We start from the raw sequence: 19721 nt of genomic DNA on the forward strand, positions 1-19721 counted from the left end.
GCCCCACCATGGGGCAGCCCTGGCCCCTCTCAGCCTCTGCTGCGGGAAGGGGTGGCCATGGCGCACCCTGGGGCCCCCAGGCCCGAAAGATCCCCGTGGAGCTGAAGATTGCACGGTGCCCTGCAGCTTTGCACGGCGGCACGGCACGGTGTGCCATGCGTCTGCACCCTGTCAGCTCCGGGACGTGCTGGCCTGCAGCCGCATGGGCAAGAGCCCAGCTCTGCACGGGCAACGTCCCAGGCTCCATGTCCCCCCAGCCCTTCTCCTCCTGCATGGGGCACAGCTCCCGGGGAGGGAGGCTGGGGCCTGGCACACCCCCTGGTGCAGCCAGTGCTGGCAGAGCCCCCCAGCTCCCCTGCTCCCACCCCATGGCAGGAGCGGCTCAGCTGGCGCGGGCTGCCTGCGCCCAGCCGTGTTTGCCTATCTCCAAGGCTGGAGGCTCCACAGCCTCTGGGCCAGCTGTGCAAGTGCCTGGCCACTGTTGCTGCAGAAAAAAAAACATTTTCTTGCCTGCAGATGGAATTTCCCATGTTGTTTTTTCATTAAATTAGTGCCTGTTGCTTCCCGTGCTGGCGGGCACCGCAGAGCAGAGCCCGGCTCCCTTGCCCGCACAGCCCGCTGCTGGGCTGAGCCTGAGCCTCACTTTTGGAGACAGGGGCAGGCGTGGGTGGGGGTCAGCCTCCCTCCTCCGGGGATGGGCTTTTTCCCGTCCCAGCCCAGCGCGCTGCCTGCCCCGCTCCTTTCAGCTGAAGTCACCCTGGCACATCTGGCCACAAGACAGACCTTTCTTCTCCCTCCTGCCCCGGCTGTGCGGTTCCCGCCGGGAGAAAGGCACCACATCCCCAGCTCCCAGCATGCCGGGTGGGCGAGAGGAGCCATGCGGCTCTAACTGCCCCGGCCCGGCCGAGAGCTCGTTACACATTTACCCTGCGTTAACGAGGCAGCACGGGCTGCTCCCGGCCTTCGGACCACAGGGATGCTTCACAGGCAGCCACCTGGCCCCGCGGCCTCGGCAGGGCAGGGCTCTGGGGGTTCTGTGGGGTGAGTCCCCCGGGCACAGTCACCGCAGTGGCAGCCATGTCCCCTTCCTCCTCCTCCAGCCCCGCTGGGCCAGGATTTGCAGGAGCAGATGAGGCAGGGGGGCGGCAACGAGCGCCTTCGCCCTGGCACCCCTCCAGGCAGGGACAGGACCAAGCCGCCAGGGACTGGGTACCTGGGGAATTCGGGATGCTCCGCAGCTGCGATCGGGGACCCAGAGCTTGCCTGTGTCTCTCCCACCTTCCCAGCGCAGGTGGAGGGGGTGGCAGCACCCTGGGGAGCCCCGGGGTCCCGAGGGTCTGTCCCCAAGCAGCCGGCCGGGTTGCTGGGTGCATGGGGAGGGCACCGGACACAGTTGCCTTTTGTTGGTGCCGGCCCCGGGAGCAGGGACCGGGGCTTTGCGTCCCCTCCCTCCGCCCCCGCCGCCGGCGGGACTGGCGCCCAGCACCGGGGATTTGGGGTTTAAAGAGCAGGCGGCAGCCGCAGCCCCGGATCACCCACCGGGCCAGGAGGCAGGCAAGCTCCGGCAGAGCCCACACGCCGTAGCAGGTGAGATGGTGGCCGTGGGGCACCGGGCTGCCGTGCTGAGGGGGCCGCGGGGCTGGGGGGCCAGGGCAGTGGAGCTCCCCAGGGGGCCTGCCAGGTCCCTGTCTCCCCTTGGTGGGTGCTGGGTGCCGGTGTGCTCAGACATGGTCCTGAGAGAGAAGTGGGACAATGCCGGGCACACGCCACCTCCTTGTCCCCATCACCCCGCATCTAAGTGGGGACCCCCGAGCGCTGTCCCAGCCGGGGCAGCCAGGGCCAGCATGGCCGCATTGGGGGGCTTCCCAAGCGATGCCCCTTCCCCAGGGCACTCCTTCACAGGAAAGGGGGGGTTAGCCGGTGCCCTCCCACCCCTGGCTCCTTCACCGTTCCTACCGGCTCGGCCCCGGGCAGGGCTTGCCCTGGCTGGCACCTGGGCGAGCTCTGAGCTGTTCGGGGAAGAGGGGAGCCTGACGCCGGGCACCGGGCTGGGCAGGAGTGGGAGCTGGGCCGGCAGACAAGGCCCTATTGTGCTGTGCCGGGGCCGCCGGCTTGCCCGTCAATAGCCGCATTATGCTCGGTGGCGGCCCCCCCAGCCTTCCCAGCCGCCGCGGCTCTGCGGGAGCACCGTGGGAGGCGATGTGAAGTGGCCGTTGTGTTGGGGGGCCGGGGTAGGAGGAGGAGGGTGGGCAGGCCAGGGTGCTGGGACCCCCCCGCCACCGCCTGGCTGGGTGCTGCTGGGTGCGGTGGCAGTGGGATGCGGCGCTCCCCTGTGCCACCAGCTTTGGGGACAAGATGCCCTGGATGGGGGGCGGACAGGCTCAGGGGGCACCTGGACACTCCTGTCCCCGCTACCCTGCCCTCGCTGTCCCACCTGGCATCACCCGTGCCTGAGGTGGCCACGGCCCGGCTGCGCTGCCAGGTGCTGCCCTGGGGCAGGGACGAGCAAGTGGGCAGCGAGGGGCTGACATCAGCCCTGGACACGGATGCCACTGGGCCATCAGGAGCAGATGAACGGTCGGTCGTGTGTGGTTCTCGGCAAGACACGCCCCAGCTAAAATTACCGACCCCGTGGCAGGGACACCAGCCTATTTTTAAAGCCTGGAGAAGCTGCATGCCGCCAGTTGGTGTGGCACAGAGCAGGGCCGGAGGGGCTGGGGCAGGGCAGCAGGCAGGGGGGCTCAGCCAGCATCTCTCCTGCCCTCCCGCTGGGACAGGGAGAGGGCTGGGCCGGTGGCAGAGAGCCTGTGTGCCGTGTCCCATGCTCTGTGGCTCCGCTGAGGCTCTTGCCCCAGTGGGATGGTTTTGAGGAGCTTCAAGCTCAGCGGTTTTCAGTGCATGGGATGCAGCCCCTCTGCCTGTCCCGGAGCCTGGCTGCCAGCGGCCACGAAGCTGAGGGCAGATGGCCACCCTGGGGCAGCAGGATGGGATCCTAGAAGCACAGGGTCCCAATTCCCAAAGCCAGGATTCCCTTTCACAAAAAGCCATTGCACTGCACCAGGAGCATGGATGCCTCCTTCTTCCCCAAAGATTCACCACGCACCCCACAGCTCGGTCCCACAATAGGGACACCCAGTGATGGCACCCTAGATGTGCTCAGGCACTGGGGTGCACCCAGCACCCCACGTCCCCTGGGCAGCCTGGCTCAGCCTGGTGCAGGGTGGGGACAATTAAAAAGGGATTAGCTGGACTACACCGGCATGGTGCTGCCGGGAGCTGGTACCTAATCCCGGCAGGAATGCATCGGGGCCACGCGGGTCCCTGCTGTGGGGGTCTCGCACCAATGTGTTGTGATGGTGGGGTGGATGTAAGGTCAGGGGGGTGTATCTGTAGATGGGGTGTGAGCCTTGAGCTGGTGTCCCTCCGGGACATCGTCACCACTCTGTGCTACAAGGATGCAGCTGGCTCAGGCGTGTTCGCTCGCCACCAGCCTAGGCCCTCGCACGGCCATGCTTCGCACCCCATGGGCTGCATCCCCTGCCTGGCACATCCTCCCCTTGCACCAGGGACACGGCGGCCACCCGAGGCCTGATGCCAGCCCGTGGCACAACACCATGTGCCACAGGGGCACACAGCCACTTCCTTGCCTTGGTGCACAGCTGAGGCAGTGGTGGAGTGTGGGGCTTGGGACGGGGAGCCAGCCTGGCCAGGGATGGAGGAGCCACGCAGGCAGCCAGTGAGGGGCCCTGCGCCGGGGGGACTCCCAAAGGAGCCCTAAAGCCACGTTTTCGGTGCCATCGCAAACCACCGAGGGCTTTTTGGGGTGGCCAGGCCCAGGGAGGGTATCCCCATGCCCAGGCTGTGGGTGTGGGGTGGGGTGATGATGCCTCTCCTCCCTCTGCTCCCTTCTCTCTCCCTGGCAAGCCGGCAGTGTCACCGGGAGTGATGGCTAAGGCCACCCCGCTGCACAAGCACATCTCTTGGCTGGGGAGCAGGGCCATGCCACGCCCAGGTGGCACAGGGACACCTACGGCACCAGTTGGCACAATGCAGCTCACCTTGTGCCCCTGGGTTTTGGCTGGCCCTGGCCATGATGGCTCCACCAGGATGCTCCCCAGCCCCCAGGGAGATGGAGGGCCACGCTGCAGCCACCTTGCTCTGGGTAATCCCACAGGTCCCCGCAGCATCGCCAGGGCTCTCCTGGCAAGGTACCACTCCCGCTTGGGGTGCAGGATTTGTCCCCGTCCCGGTGGCTAGCAGTTGCCCATCCTGGCCTGTCTCCCTCCGTGTCGGCTCTAAAGCAGCCGCTGGTCCTGGTCACTCATCCGATAGCATGGATACATCCTGCGCTGTGCGGCTTTCCTGCCGGCACAGGAGGTGCGGGAGCCGTTGGCCGCTGCCTGCAGCCATGCCGCCCCCCAGGAGCCTTGCGGAGGCGGAGAGGAGCCATTTCCTACCGCAAACACCGCTGGGGGCTCCGGCACTGCCGGCGGAGCTACCGATGCTCACCGGAGCCGGAACTGCCGGGGGAGATTTGGCTGAGGCAGCGATCCCGGGTGCAGATCCGCCAATGGCAGGGAAGGGATCAAAGAGCAAAGGTGCCAGCACCTGCTCGCGCCGCCGGCGGCGACACCCCCGCGCTGGCGGGGAGCCAGGCCACCAGCACCCGGCCATGCTGCCCTCCACGGGGCCGGCAGCGGGTGCGGGGATGAGGGCGGGATGCCGGTGGCGATGCCCATCCCAGCTGGGGATTGTCACCGCGTCAGCGCCTGGCGGCTTCAGCGCTTGCCAGGAACACCCGGCGGGGCTGGAAGGGGTGGCCAGCGGGCGACGTGGCGCATCCCTCCCGCGCCGTTTTTTCTGGGATGGAAGCCCGGCCCTTCTGACGCCTGATGGTTTCTCCAGGCAGAGCTGCTGCTGGTGAGGTCCCCACAGGGCTCTGGGGCTGGGGTGATGGTGACGTGTGCCAGGAGTGGTGCCAGGTGGAGAGGTCCCAGCTGGGTGGAGGGAAACTGAGGCACGGTGCTGGCACAGCAAAGGAAGGTGCCCTGCTGGGATAGCAGGCTGCGATGGTGGGGAGAGAGATGCTGTGCCAAACCCTGTGGGGGCCACCCAGCACAAAGTCCCGCTGCGGCACCCGGGCAAAGTCTTGCAGCAGAGTAACCCCTATCGTACCGGTGCCAGTGGCTCCCCTGCCACCCGTCCCCTCGCTGTCCCTGTCCCCCTCGCTGCCCGTGACGCTGGGCTGGTGCTTGGCACCACGGCGTGACCGGGAGGGGAATGGGTAGCGATGCTGGGGCGGAGGGTGCCACCAATCTGTCGGCATGCCAGTGCATCCGGGCCAGCAGCAGGAGGGTTACCAGCAGTGAGACGGAAGGGCATGGCCTGGGCACCCTGCCTGGCATGGCTCCTCCTGCCTGCTGCTGGCCTGCCTGTGCCTGCCTACACAGCTCCCACTGCCTGTTGAACCCACAGTCTGCCTGCACCAGCCATCTACCTGCACCTGCACCTGACTTGCCTGCACCTAACCTGCCTGCACCCACTGCCGGGCTACCAGCACCTGCTGCCAGCCTGCGCCTGCTGACAGCCTGCCTGCACCCGCTGCCAGCCCACCTGCACCCACTGCCTGCTGGCACCGCTGCCTGCCTGCACCCTCTGCCTCCCCACTCACCCTGCACCTGCCTGCACATGCTGCTGCCTGCACCCGCTGCCTGCCTGCCTGCACCCCCTGCTTCTCCACTCATGCTGGACCTGCCTTCCAGGACTCCTGCACCCACAGGTAGGGACAGCCAGGGATGCGGGGGGGGGATAAGGCAGGGGGTGGCCCCCAGGGCAGCCCGTGTCCCCCCCCCGCCCCGAGCCCTGCCTGCCGAGGCGCGCGTGGCGCTGCTGCCGGCACCGCTCGGCACTTGCTATTCTTGGCAGTGGCGGCTGGAAAATGGGAGGCAGCAGAGGAATTTTGTTTGCTCCGGGCTGGGCCCGGGCCAGACATCTGGGCTGCAGCTGAGCGGGGTGCGGGATCAGACCCTACCACGCCTGGCATGGCCCCTGGTGCCCCCCGGCATGGCCCCAGCACGCATCCCGGCACCCCACACCCGGGCAGGCAGCACCTGGCTGGCAGCTGCCTGCCCCAGGGACAAGGCAGCCCAGCCACTCGTGTGCTGAGCCACTCGTGTGCTGAGCATGGCGTGCTCAACTCTGCCGCGGGGGCAGCGGGTGTCACCGCGGGTGTCACCGTGGGCCTGGTGGGATAGCAGCATGGGGGGGGTGTGTGTGTGTGCATGAGCATGTGTGAGCGTGCCTGGGTGATTTTGCACGCTCGTGCTTGGGTGTGAGTGGGTGTGTTTGCAGATGTCTGAGGGTGCCTGGGTGTTTTTGTATGTGTGTGTTCTTGCACACGTCTGTTTGCACGTGTGTGCGTGTGCAAGTGTCTGTGAGCGTGTTGGCACGTGCGGGGGGGTCTGAGGGTGCCTGGCTGTTCGTGCATGCGTCTGTTTCCACGTGTGTGTGTGTTTGCACACGAGTGTGCGTGTGCACGCGTGTTCGCCTGTGCGCGTGCCCCCGCGGGCCGTGCCGCGCCCCCGCCGCCCCGCCCCGCCCCGACGGGGCCGCCCCGCTCCCTCTCGGCGGACGCGGAGGGCGGGGCCGGGCCGGGCCGAGCCGAGCCGGGACCCAGGTGGGTGCCGGGGGCCGGGCAGGGTGCGGGGGCTGCCGGGGCCGGGGGGGGTCCCGGGGCCGGTACGGGGGGGTGTCCCCAGCCGGGGTCTTTGCGCTGCCGTCGGGGGTCCGCCCGGGCTGGTACCGGGGGGCTGGCGGCGGGGTCCGTGTCCCGGCTGGCACCGGGGGGCTGGGGGGGGGGGCTGAGTCTGCCCGAGCTGGCACCGGGGGTCTCGGGGGGCTGGGTCCGTGCCGGGGCTGGCGCTGGGGGGGGGCTGGCACCGGGGGTCTCGGGGGGCTGGATCGGCCAGTGCTGGCGCCGGGGGTCTCCGGTGCTGCCGCTGCTGCCCGCCGCCCCCAGCCTGACTGCCGTGCCAGCATCGGGCCGGGGCAGCCGGCGTGGGGGGGGGTCCGTGCCCGGGGGTCTGCCCTGGCCCCTCGGCGGGCACTGGCAGGTGCCAGGCAGGCGGGAGGACCCTCTGGTACCCCCGCCACGGCCCTCGCTCACCGGCAGCCGGGGGGGGCTGGCAGAGCCCAGCGGGTCCCCCGCCTCATCCCGGCGCTTCTGGAAATACCATCAGCGCCTGCTGCCCTCGCGCCAGGCCGCTGGGCAGCCCAGCCCCGCGCACTGCGCCCAGCCGGGCCCCTGCCCGCTGCCTGCTACGTGCTGCCTGCCCGGGACCCGCTCCCTACCCTCCCAGCCCGGGAAGGGGCTGCCCCTCGCCTGCAGGAGCCCAGGGCAAGCCCCGGCCCGCTGTGCCGGGCAGCAGGCAGACGTGCCCAGATCTGTGCCGGGCACTGCCATGCACACGTGCCCCCTGGCCTGGTACCCACCATGGCCTGGCTCACACTGTGCCTGAGCGGGGCAGCAGAACCTGGGGCGGTTGCACCGAGCCCTGGTGGCTGCGGCACAGGTGAAACCCAGTGGCTGCGCCGGCGGCTGACGGCCGGCGTGGCTGGGCTTGTGCTTCACACGCGGCGCAGGGAGGTGCCGGCTGGCATGTCCTGGCTGCCTGCAGCAGCCCGGGGCTGCTATGGTGTGGCCGGCGGGCAAGGTGGGGAGCTGCGTGTGGGCGAGATGCTTGTGATAACTGTCGAGTCCCGCTCCCCGGGGGAGAGCATGCCGGTGCCAGAGCCAGAGGAGCTCTTCCCCTGCCACATGGTGGGCACCCATGAGGGTGGTGGGCACACCGGTGTGGGCCCCTCAGGGGGATGTGGGCACCTGCTTGGCCAGAGCCCCCCCAAACCCAGCTCCCATTCACAGGGTGGTACGAGAAGGGCTGGGGGCCAAAGAGCAGGGGCTGTAGCAGTGGGGGAAACTGAGGCACGGGACCCTGTGACTCCCACGATGGCCAGCTTGCCTGGTGCTTGGGAGCCCGCTGCCTGTCCGGGGTGCCCTGTCTGACTGGCACCACGCTGGTGCTCGCCCGATCCCTGCAGGACAGCTCTGTGCTTGCAGGCAGGCACAGGCAGAGCCCAGGGCCCTCCTGCCTGCCGGGCTCCTGCAGGGCTCCGGCAGGCGTGGGGAGGGCTGGATGCTGCTCAGCCGGGCTGCCTCAGTTTTCCCTCGGGCAGGAGCAGGAGGGATGCTCCCAGAGCGCATTGGCTGCTCCCGGAGCCTGTTTGGTTCGGGGTCGGATTAATGGAGGCTTAAAAACCAGGGCGGGACACGGCTGGCCCGTGTCCCCCCATAATCACCAGGTCAAGCCCAGTGGGGAGGTCCCCTCGTGCGGTGCCAGGGGGCTCTCCGGATCCCATCGGCAGCGCTGGGGAGGGATCATGGTCTGGGGGCTGCGGGGAGGGGGCTGTAACCCGACCTCAGGTCTCGCTTCTCTGCCCCAGCCGCGGGGCCGCCAGCCAGGCCCCGGCCATGAGCCGCACGCTGCTCCTGCTCCTGCTCCTGTTGCGCGGCCCCGCCACCACCGCCGGCCGCCCCCCGCCTGCTGCCACCCCCCGCCTCAAGCTGGCCTTCCCTGGTGAGCATGGGACACGGGCAGGGTGGGGGGATGCAGGGTCAGACGTGCGTGCGCTGGTGCTGTCTCAGCACCCAGCATCGTCCTGGGGGGTGGGGGGCAGCGTGGTGGGAGGGGTGCGAAACCCCCACACTGCCGCCTCACCGGCACCGGCGCTGCCCTCCCCACAGGCTGCCAGGCTTTGGCATGGGCTGCCGGGTTCCTCGCCTGGTGCCAGCCCCACCAGGGCCACCTGCCTGCCCTCGGGGCCGTGCCTGTGCTTGGGCCCTTGCTCTCAGCCCCCGGCATGTGCCAGCTCAGGTGCCCGTCCCCCTGCGGTGCACTGTGGTGGCACTCCCCAGTCCTGGCAGTGCCGTGTCCCGACTGGCCGCCCCGGGGGCTCCAGCGCAGCGCAGGGGGCTTTGTCCGGCAGCAGGTCCTGTCGAGCGCTCTCCTCCCAGCCTGACAAAGGGCTGTTTGTTCCCGCTGCGGTGGGATTAGCTCCGTGGGGCAGGGAATGGCCCCTTCTTCCCCCCTGCCTGCCGCCAGGGTGGGTGCTGGGGGGCACGGGGATGGGTGCTGGGCTAGCTCAGGGTTGGGTGCTGGGTGGTTCAGGGATAGGTGCTGGGTGATTTAGGGATGGGTGCCGGGCCGACACAGGGATTGAGTGCTGTGTGGTGTGGGGATGGGTGCTGGGCCGGCATGGGCTTGGTGAACCCGGTCAAGCCAGTGGGACAGGTTTGGGGGAGGGGGTGGCACAGCAGGGGGGCTATGGCCAGACCCAGGTCCCCCCCGGGGCATGTGTCTGGGGCAGGGGAACGGGAACGTGCCAGGCCACGGCAGGTGTCGCGGTGGGACTGGGCTGAGCAGTGCCGACGGGTCCCAGCAGAGCTGCGGGCTCGCCACGGGCTGCGCCTCTTCGTGCTGGAGCGCTCATGCTGCTACGAGGCCCTGCTGCTGGACGAGGAGCGCGGCCGCCTCTTTGCTGGTGCCCAGAACCACCTCCTCTCCCTGGCCCTGGATGACATTAGCCAGCGGGACAGGAAGGTAAAGGAGGGGGGGGACGCACTCGCTGGGCAGCCCCAGGTGCCCCCCGGGCTGTGAGCGTCCCCCTGTCCACCCACAGATCTACTGGCCGGCGCCGGTGGAGTGGAGGGAGGAGTGCAACTGGGCCGGCAAGGACATCACCGTGAGTGCCAGGAGGTGTCGGGGGGGTGCCAGGGGGGTGCTGGGGGGGCCACCCCGCCACCGCCTCCCCGTGCCCTCCACCCCCAGGCCGAGTGCATGAACTTCGTGAAGATCCTGCACCCCTACAACCGGACCCACCTGTATGCCTGTGGCACTGGCGCCTTCCACCCCGTCTGCGCCTTCGTGGAGGCCGGCCAGCACGCGGAGGTGAGCCCCCCCCAGCACCGCCATGGCCCCCGGCTGCTGCCGCCCGCCTGCCTCTCATTCTTACCCCCCTCCAGGAGCCCATCTTCAAGCTGGACCCCCGGCGCGCTGAGGACGGCAAGGGGAAGAGCCCATATGACCCCCGGCACGCAGCCGCCTCCATCCTCGTGGGTAAGAGAGAGCTGAGCCCGGTGCTGGGGGTCAGTGTGGCAGGGGGGTGCCGGACGGTGCCAGGGGGTTGCCTGTAACACTTCCCTCGGTGCCTGCCAGGCGAGGAGCTCTACTCCGGGGTGGCCACCGATCTGATGGGCCGTGACTTTACCATCTTCCGCAGCCTGGGCCGGCGTCCCTCCATCCGCACTGAGCAGCACGACTCACGCTGGCTCAACGGTCAGTGCCGGGGAGCGGGAGGGCAGCAGGGCCGCCGGCACCCCGGTGCAGCATCGCTGCTCCCTGGAGGCATCGGGGCAACGAGTCCTCCAGGCTCGGCCGCACCCCGTCCTCTGCTGCCTGCAGAGGGTGGTTTGGGACGTCCCTATGCCCCCCGCAGACACCCGGTGCCCGGTGGGGTCCCACCCTCACTCTCCCTCTGCCCTGCAGCTGGGCGGGGGGGGGTCTGCGCCCTCCTGGGACCCTGGTGGGTGCCCCAGAGTCCCCGGGGAGCAGAGCTGGCAGGGACACTGGAGGCGGCACCCCTCTGCCCCCAGAGCCCAAGTTCGTGGCCGTTTTTTGGGTGCCGGAGAGTGAGGACCCTGATGACGACAAGATCTACTTCTTCTTCCGTGAGACGGCGGTGGAGCGGCAGCAGGGGCTGGGCAAGACCAGCTTTGCCCGCATCGGCCAGATCTGCCGGGTGAGAGCATCCGTGGGCAGGTGGGCTGGGGGCCGGGGGTGCCCACGGGTGCCACCCGCCACTGCTGACATCGGTACCCTCCCTCTCCCGGCAGAACGATGTGGGTGGGCAGCGCAGCCTGGTGAACAAGTGGACGACCTTCCTGAAGGCTCGGCTCATCTGCGCCGTGCCGGGACCCGACGGGGCAGACACCCACTTCGATGAGCTCCGTGAGTGGGGGAGTGGGGATGGCCCCCCCAGGGTGCCCATGGGCAGCCCTGGCACGTCAGGGCAGCGCCGACAGCCTCCTGGCTGCTTGCAGGGGACGTCTTCCTGCTGCAGACAAGGGACAAGCGCAACCCCCTGGTCTACGCCGTCTTCTCCACCTCCAGGTTGAGCCCCCTCCCTACCGGCCCCCCCATGCCTGGCGGTGCCCCCCTCGCCCCTCACATCACCCCCTCTCTCTCCCACCAGCTCTGTTTTCCAGGGCTCAGCTGTCTGCGTCTACACCATGGCCGACATCCGCCGGGCGTTCCTGGGCCCCTTCGCACACAAGGAGGGTCCCAACTACCAGTGGGTGTCGTACCAGGGGCGCGTGCCATACCCCCGCCCAGGCATGGTACGTGGCATAGGGGCATCCCGGCTGGTGCTGCCAATGGGATGCCGGTACCCGGGGTGGGGGCTGTGAAGAGGGAGACCCCGCTCAGCCAGCGCTGCCTCTCCGCAGTGCCCCAGCAAAACCTTCGGCACCTTCGGCTCCACCAAGGATTTCCCAGATGAGGTGATCCAATTTGCCCGGCACCACCCGCTGATGTACAACCCGGTGCTGCCCCACAGCCAGCGCCCCCTCTTCTTGCAAGCCGCCGTGCCCTACACCTTCACCCGCATCGCTGTGGACCGTGTCACTGCTGCTGACGGCCACTACGACGTTCTCTTCATTGGCACAGGCACGTGGTGACCCCGGGGCTAGGGCATGGGGGCAGAGCTGGGGGATGCCGGGGCTGGGACCCCCGGCCTCACCCCTTCCTGCCTGCAGATGTGGGCACGGTGCTGAAGGTGGTCTCGGTGCCCAAGGAGAGCTGGCACCGCATGGAGCCGCTGCTGCTGGAGGAGCTGCAGGTCTTCGAGGTGAGGGGGGGGCTCCGCACCCCCCCAGGCGGACCCCACCCAGCACCCTCTTGTGCTGCTTGCACTCTGGGTCGTGCTGGGGCACTCCAGCTGCCGGGACGTGCGAGCCGGCAGCCCGAATGCCTGGATCCCCCCGCATGCCCTAACTCCCACCTGCACTCTGCCCGCAGGATGCCTCCCCCATCACCAGCCTGAAGCTCTCCTCCAAGCGGGTAAGGGGGGACCCTGGGTGGGTCCCCATGCCCCGCTGTGGCTCTGCCTGGACCCGTGCCGCAGCACCGGGGTGCTCAGCTCCGCTCTCCGTGCCCTCCCCAGCAACAGCTCTACGCCGGCTCGGCCACGGCGCTGGCCCAGCTGCCCCTGCACCGCTGCGGTGCCTACGGCAAAGCCTGCGCTGAGTGCTGCCTGGCCCGGGACCCGTACTGCGCCTGGGATGGCACTGCCTGCACCCGCTACGTGCCCAACACCAAGAGGTAGGTGATGTACTGGGGAGCGGCACTGGGGCGGCCAGCCTGCCCCGAGGCCACGGGGAGGGGTGCAGGTCGTGCTGTTGCAGCCCCCACTCCTCCACCACCTTCCCACAGGCGTTTCCGCCGGCAGGATGTCCGCAACGGTGACCCCAATGTGCTCTGCTCCGAAGGTGAGCTGGGACCCGGCCGGTGGGGTCAGCCCTGCTGGGGTGGGGGGCTGACAGCCGGGCCGTGTCCCCCCAGACCCCCGGCGGGGCAGCGTGCCCCAGAAGCAGCTCTATGGGGTCGAGGGCAGCACCGCCTTCCTGGAGTGCGTCCCCAAATCCTTGCAAGCCCGCATCCTCTGGACGTACCAGCGCACCCCAGATGACCCCCAGCGAGAGGTAGGCTCTCCCCAGCCGGGTGCTGCTGGTAGGGCCACGATGTGCCGTGCCATGCAGAGCTGACTGCCCGTCCCCGTGGGTGCCACAGGTGCAGGTGGACGAGCGGGTGGTGCGGACAGAGCGGGGCATCCTGCTGCGCAGCGTGCAGGGCGCCGACGCCGGCCTCTACCTCTGCCACGCCACCGAGCATGGCTTCACCCAGCCCCTGCTGCGGCTCTCCCTGGAGGTGATTGGCACCCGGCAGGCAGCGGGCATGGCCCCCGCTGGTGACCCCCAGCTCGCCGCTGGGCCCCCCGGCCGCAAGGTCTGGTACCGGGACTTCCTCCAGCTGGTGGAGCGCCCACCGTTGGGGGCGGCGGACAGGGTCTGCCAGCGGCTCTGGAGCCGAGGGAGACCCCCACCACCCCCCCGCGCCTACGCCGGACCCCCCGGCCACGGGCAGGGTGAGGAGCCGCGCAAAGCCCGCCGCCGGCGCACCCACGAGGGGCCGCGGGCCGAGCGAGGTCCCCGCAGCGCATCCCCCTGGTGACCCTGGGGCCAGCCCCGGGTGCCGGGCTCTGCCTAGGAGCGGGGCCGCAGGCAGGGGCAAAGTCCCCCGCCGGCCTCGGCCGCCCCGCCGGCAGCACCGGAGCTGGGCGCGGGCAGCGGCGGGGGGCTGCAGCTCCAGGGCCAGGAGGGCAGCTGGGCTGACCGCCCCCCATGAGGGGCCACTGGCTCTTCGTGCCACCAGTGGGGGGACCCAGCCAGCTGCCGGCACCGCAGAGTCACAGAAATACTTATTAACGACTGTTACGGATGAATGTAAACCTGCCCCAGTGGGGGGGCAGCAGGGCCAAGCTGTGGACCCCCCCGGGCATGGCACTGCGGAGGGATGGGGCAGCTGGGCCACCCTCGGGTCCTGGGGGGCTGCAGGAAGGAATGGGACCCTGGAGGAGCAGGGCAGATGCTGGTGGGATGCGGGGGGCCCGGCAGGAGGAGGGGTGCCCGGGGGGGAGATGTGGGGGGGCACAGAGGTGGTGCCCAGCACCCCGGGTGCAGAGCAGCGGCGCGGCGGGGCTTGTACTAATTGAGCACAATAAAGCAGAGGATTCAGCCCAGGGTCCTGCGTCTCCCCCAGGGAGCACTGGGGGTGGGCAGGCCGGTGCCCTATAGCGGGGAGCCCCGCAGGCACCCTGAGCCAAGAGGATCAGGGTACTCGTCCGCACCCAGGAGGGCTGGGGGGGCCAAGTCCTGCAGGGACATTGCCAAGGCCGATGGGGTCCCCCCAGGCTTACAGATCCCCATGCTTTCGCTTTCGTTTCTGGAAGAGGAAAACCAAAATGACTTGGCATGACTTCCCCAGCGCTGCTAGCTCAGTGCTTAAGGCAGTGACGGGAGGTGACCTCAGGGTCTGCTGCCTCCCACTGCCTGCGGTGGCACCAGGGCTCCTGGTGACACTGGCGCCAGCCATGTCCCGCTACCAGGGGTGACACCAGGGCCCCCAGTAGCACTGGCACCAGCTGCATCTCCTTGCCTATAGTGATACCAGGGCCTCTGGTTGACGCTGGCGCCAGCTGCGTCCTATTGCCTGGGGTGACACCAGGGCCTCAGGTAGCACCGGCCACATCCCATACTCTGTGGTGGCACCAGGGCCTCTGGTGGCACTGGCAGCGGCCATGTCCCATTGCCGGGGGTGACACTGTGCCACCAGCACGAGCCATGTCCCAGCACTGGCTGCGCCCCAGCCCAGTCACCTGAGCCCCCCTGGCGTGGGCACGGGCAGGGCACCCCCAGCCCCCGGGCAGGGCCTGGCACAGGGTCCCCGTGGTGAGATCCTGCCTCCAGCCAGCTGGGCACCCAGGGGAGACCCTGGGCAGGAGTCCCCTGGGGAGCTGGGGCTGGGGAGAGGAGAAGCCCTGGGGCTACCGTAACTGCCTGGCAGTGACCTGTGATGCAGGTGGTGGCCCGGGAAGGTTTGAAAGCTGAGCAGGCAGGAGGAGGCAGAGGACGGAGCTGGTTTTTCCCTGAGGTCCAGCTGGCACCCCTGACCCCACCGGGCACCCCGGGCTCAGGCAGCACTGCTGCTGTGCACCCTTGTGTCCCTGTGCCATCCCAGCAGCTGGTGGCATTGAGGTTCCCCCTCATCCCCATGGGGGTCCCCGCTTGACCTCATCCCGATGGGCGTCCCCCCTTGACCACACCCCCTGTGCCACTTGGCACTGTCCCCAACCCAGCGAGCAGCATGAGGATCTACCAAGGCATTTATTTCCAGCACGACAGGGGGGATACAGGGGCATGGGCTGGTGCCAGGGGCAATGTTCAGGGGGGTGAGCCGGCAGGAAACTAGGGGTGCCAGGAGCCCACACCCCCCCGGAGCCGCAGGAGCATGAAGATGGTGCTCCTGGGCTTGATGTTGTAGTGCGCCAGTGTGTAACGGTCCTCCAGCTGCTCCCTGGAGCCGTACGTCAGGCACTGCTGGTCGGCAGGAGGCCCCTGCCGGGCGTGGATCTGCTCCTTCAGCTGCCGGACAGTGTTGGTGGGCTGCACCATGTAGGTGGTGGTCCGGTTCTTGTCATCCTTCACGAAGATCTCCATCGCCTGGGGCTCGGTCTGCAGCAGCATCAGTGTGGTGCTGTAGAAGATGCCGTGGGTGGCCAGGGTCTCGTCATTATGCAGGATGAGGGTGCTCCTGCCTGGCTGCTGCTGTGCCAGGCGCTGCCTGTACCAGGGGATGCCCCACGCCTGCTCGATCTTCTCCTTCAGCTCCCAGATGGTAATGTCTGGTCTGATGGTCCTGCTTAGGCTGGTGCCCACCAGCTGCTTCACCTCAATCGTCACGGGCCGGGCTGGCTGCGGGAACAAGAGAGCAGGTGGGCAAAGCCGGCAGGAGCGGGGGGGCCACGATGCCCGCAGGCGCAGGCAGCCTTACCTGCACACCCCAGGGCTGGGCAGTATTGACGCAGGGCAGAGAACAGTGGCGGGCAGCTTCCCGTGCCACCAGGTCCCAATTCTTGCCTTGGCCCAGGATCCCCGTGGGGTCAGCGGGGTCCAGGATGACAGGGCTGTGAACACAGAGGGCGGGCACTGCCATCAGCCTGGGACAGCGCCACGGGGCAGGTGGCACGGGTCCCACTGGGCATGGTCCTCACCGGGGACTGCGCAGCAGCCTCTTCACGTGGGCACCGATCTGGCTGTGCTGGAGCGAGTAGTACTTCTCCCAGTAGATGCAGATCTCCTGGTGCCGACGCAGCAGCTCCAGCACCGTACGAAAGCCCTCAGCCATGACGAAGGACTCACAGGAGCCTGTGCCCTCCTCCCAGGCATAGATGGTCAGTAGCTCCAGGGCATACTTGGGGGGCAGGTCTGCAAAGGGGTACTGTGGCTTCAGCAGCTGGGGAGAAGACAGGGACTGGGGTGAGAGCTGGCCGGGGCAGGTGCCCAGTGGGTGCCAGGGAGGCCAGGCAGCCCCTCACCTCCTTGTACCAGTGCTTGACCAGGCGTAGGAGGTTCTTCAGCTTGGCGGGGTGACGCTTCACAAACTTTTTCTGCAGCTCAGTGAAGCATGGGGAGAACTCCCCAGGGTCACTGCTGGCATTCAGGAGCCCCACATACACCCCTGCGTCTGGCTGGGCGTCCCAGCTCACATGCCCTGCAGGGTGAGAAGGAGGGTGAGAGCCGTCCCAGCGCTGACGCCCCAGCCTGGCCCCATGCCGGCTCGCACCCCTTACCCAAGGCGTCATAGGCAGGCAGGATGTCCACCTCGATGGACTCAGAGGACTCCTTGGAGCAGAGGGTGAGGCTGAGGGAGCGCGGAGTGTTGCCGGGACCCTTATACCGGGGCTCGCTGATGTTCACGGTGAACATCAGGCTGCGCCTGCAGGCGTGCAGCCTCCTCTCGATCAAATCCAGGATTTGCTTTCTCTGCTGCTTCTGCTCCTGGTAGCTGGTGAAGCAGCTGAGGAAGAGCACCACGTCGGCGTCGGAGTTGTTCCGCAGGGCTGTGCCCTTGCCTGCTGAGCCACCCTGAGGAGAGATGCCCTGCCCTCTCAGAACCGCTGCCCCTCAGCACAGGGATTGCCTGTCCCCATTCCTAGGGCTGCCAGGGGAAACTGAGGCAGGGCATGAGCTGGAGCAGCAGGGCAGAGGAAAGGGTAGCAGCAAGGGTGCTGGCTGGCCCCCGAGCTGGGCAGCACTCACCTTGACGGTTTTCTGGACGTGGATGGTCTCGAAGCAGTCCTCCTTCAGGAAGTCGCAGATCTGCTTCACCGTCTGCTTCACCTGCCTGCAGAAATCCGTGCTGGGCTGCAGGACCTCCGCGATCCAGCCATCCAGCCTGTTGGCGGCCACCGTCCTCAGGTCGTTCGCGGATGTCACCTGCCCCACATCCATCTTGCCAGCTGTGGTCCCTCCCTCTGCCCTCTCCTGCCTGCAGCTGTCTCTCTGCCTGCTCCTGCCTGCAGTGACTTTTAAACTTTCCCGGGCCACCGCCCCGATGGCGTCACCGCCGGGAAGTTAAGGTGGCCCCGGACCGGGGGCTTCACAGAATCACAGAATCACAGAATCACTACGGTTGGAAAACACCTGTAAGATCATCAAGTCCAACCTGGAAAAAAAAAAAAAAACAAACAAACAAACACCAAAAAACCAAAAAAACCACCACACAACAACAACAAGCCACAACACACCAAAAACCAACCCACCCAACACCACACAGCACCATGTCCATCAAGCTACATCCCACAATGCCACATCCACACGCTCCTTGAATACCTCCAGGGAGGGTGACTCGCCCCTCCCCAGCCCCCGGCCCCAGCTCCCCGGGGGGTTCCTGCCCACAGGGTCCCCCGGGTGCCGCCGGTGCCACTGCTGCGGGGGCTGGGAGGGGGCAGGAGGTGCTGCATGGCACTGCCATCGCCCTGTCATCCAGCTGAGGGGCAGCAGCGACAGTGGCAGTGCAGGCAGCTGCCTGCAGGCTGGGTCTGGGGTGCTGCAGGACCTCGTAGCTCGGGGTGTCTGCGGTGGCCCAGGGTCTCCCCTGGGTGCCCAGCTGGCTGGAGGCAGGATCTCACCACGGGGACCCTGTGCCAGGCCCTGCCCGGGGGCTGGGGGTGCCCTGCCCGTGCCCACGCCAGGGGGGCTCAGGTGACTGGGCTGGGGCGCAGCCAGTGCTGGGACATGGCTCGTGCTGGTGGCACAGTGTCACCCCCAGCAATGGGACATGGCCGCTGCCAGTGCCACCAGAGGCCCTGGTGTCACCACAGAGTATGGGATGTGGCCGGTGCTACCTGAGGCCCTGGTGTCACCCCAGGCAATGGGATGCAGCTGGCGCCAGAGTCACCAGAGGCCCTGGTATCACTATAGGCAATGAGATGCAGCCAGTGCCAGTGCTACTGGGGGCCCCGGTGTCACCCCTGGCAGCGGGACACGGCTGGTGCCAGCGTCACCAGGGGTCCTGGTGTCATGCCCGTCAATGGGACACGGCTGGTGCCAGCATCACCAGGCATCCTGGTGTCACCCCCGGCAATGAGACATGGCTAGTGCCAGCATCATCGGAGCCCCCGGTGCCCCCCCGGCAGCGGGAGGCAGCAGGCTGTACGGGCAGGACGCTGCTGCCCGCGCTACCTTAAGCGCCGGCTGCGGCGGAGCCGGGAAACGGGAGTTTCTGTTTCTGCCCCTGTTTCGGTTTCGGACTCCATCGACTGGAAACGAAAGTGCGAAGAGGCCCCCGCGGCGGCTCTGCCCCCCCCCCGCCCTTCCCGGTCCCTTCCATCCCCTGCGCGGGGCCATGGGGTGCCGTGGAGCAGGTGCCCACGAGCAGCCCCCTCGTCTGCTCTGGGTCATCCCGGGAAACTGGGAAAAGCCAAAAAACCCGAAAGCCAGGCCTGGAAACTCAGGGGAGGGGTGGGCAGGAGCAGGTGCAGGCACGAACAAGAAGAGGAAGGGGATAGGGAGCAGGAGCAGGAAGGGGCAGGGGGTCAGGGCATGGGCAGGAGATGGGCAGGGGGTAGGGAGAGGAGGCAGGAAGAGGCAGGGATGGGGACAGGGATGGGGACAGGCACAGGGCAGCAGCAGGGGCAGGGACATGCATAAGGATGGGGATGGGCATGGGGTGCAGTCGGGGTCAGGGACAGGGGTAAGGGTATGTGCAGGGACAGCGGAAGTGACAGAGGCAGGGACAGGGGTAGGGACGGGGGCAGGGATACAGGCAGGGGCAGGGATATGGGCAAGGATGTAGGCGGGAGCAGGGATACAGGCAGGGATATGGGCAGTGTTATGGACAGGGACAGTGACAGGGGCAGGGGTAGAAATAGGGACAGGAGCAAGTATTTGGGCAGGGATGGAGCACGGATACAGGCAGGGCCAAGGACAAGGACAGAAGCAGAGATACAGGCAGGAGCAGGAGTGAGGCAGGAGCAGGGAAAAGGACAGAAGCAGGGATATGGGCAGGTATGCAGGCAGGGGCAGGGACAGGTAGAGGGGCAGGGACAGGACCAGCAGCAGGGATAGGGGTACAGGCAGGGGCAGGGCTGTGGGCAGGGACAGATGTCACGAATATTTCGCGCCTGTCCTGTGCAGCCCAAGGAGGGAGGCCAGGACGCCAAGGCAAGAACAAGAGTCATTCTTTATTCGCACCCATGGGGTGTCCCAGCCAAATAAGGGCACCCCAAATGTGGTGTCACACATGGCTCTCACGCCCTTCGAGCGCCGGGGTACACCATGGTTTGACCAATCCCTACTTCCCCCCCCATACACCTGCTTTGCAAAGCCACTGCGATTCCATGGCAGCATCATCCTTTCCTCATCCAGGCATCCCTGGATTTGGCCTCGCTACAGGTACCCATCTGTGAAGGTAGGCAACGGGAGGGTCTCAGGGAGGTGTTGGAGGGGCTGGGATGCTGGCCTTATCTCTGGAGACATGGGGTGGCCT

General features: G+C 67.9%; 2 protein-coding genes across 2 annotated transcripts; one reads left to right on the forward strand and one right to left on the reverse strand.

Moving 5' to 3' along the window:
- The first annotated feature begins 877 nt into the window (after positions 1-877).
- SEMA3B (semaphorin 3B) lies at positions 878-13343 on the forward strand. The gene is given in 19 exon segments (XM_059823310.1): positions 878-955; positions 958-1031; positions 8500-8633; positions 9499-9656; positions 9736-9798; positions 9885-10004; positions 10079-10172; positions 10272-10391; positions 10709-10854; positions 10949-11063; positions 11156-11225; positions 11308-11452; positions 11561-11780; positions 11870-11961; positions 12132-12173; positions 12277-12434; positions 12546-12601; positions 12675-12814; positions 12903-13343. Coding segments are annotated over 19 exon segments (2466 nt in total).
- A 1703-nt stretch (positions 13344-15046) lies between these two features.
- LOC104255679 (2'-5'-oligoadenylate synthase 1) lies at positions 15047-17182 on the reverse strand. Its single transcript, XM_059823179.1, has 6 exons — positions 16991-17182; positions 16522-16816; positions 16267-16442; positions 15943-16184; positions 15723-15855; positions 15047-15643 (listed from the first exon to the last, which is right to left on the reverse strand). Exons 1-6 carry the CDS (start codon positions 17180-17182, stop codon positions 15137-15139), a joined length of 1545 nt encoding a protein of 514 aa, XP_059679162.1. The 3' UTR covers positions 15047-15136.
- Between the last annotated feature and the right edge of the window lie 2539 nt (positions 17183-19721).

Source organism: Gavia stellata, chromosome 12, assembly GCF_030936135.1.
Source record: "Gavia stellata isolate bGavSte3 chromosome 12, bGavSte3.hap2, whole genome shotgun sequence".
Lineage (NCBI taxonomy): Eukaryota > Metazoa > Chordata > Aves > Gaviiformes > Gaviidae > Gavia > Gavia stellata.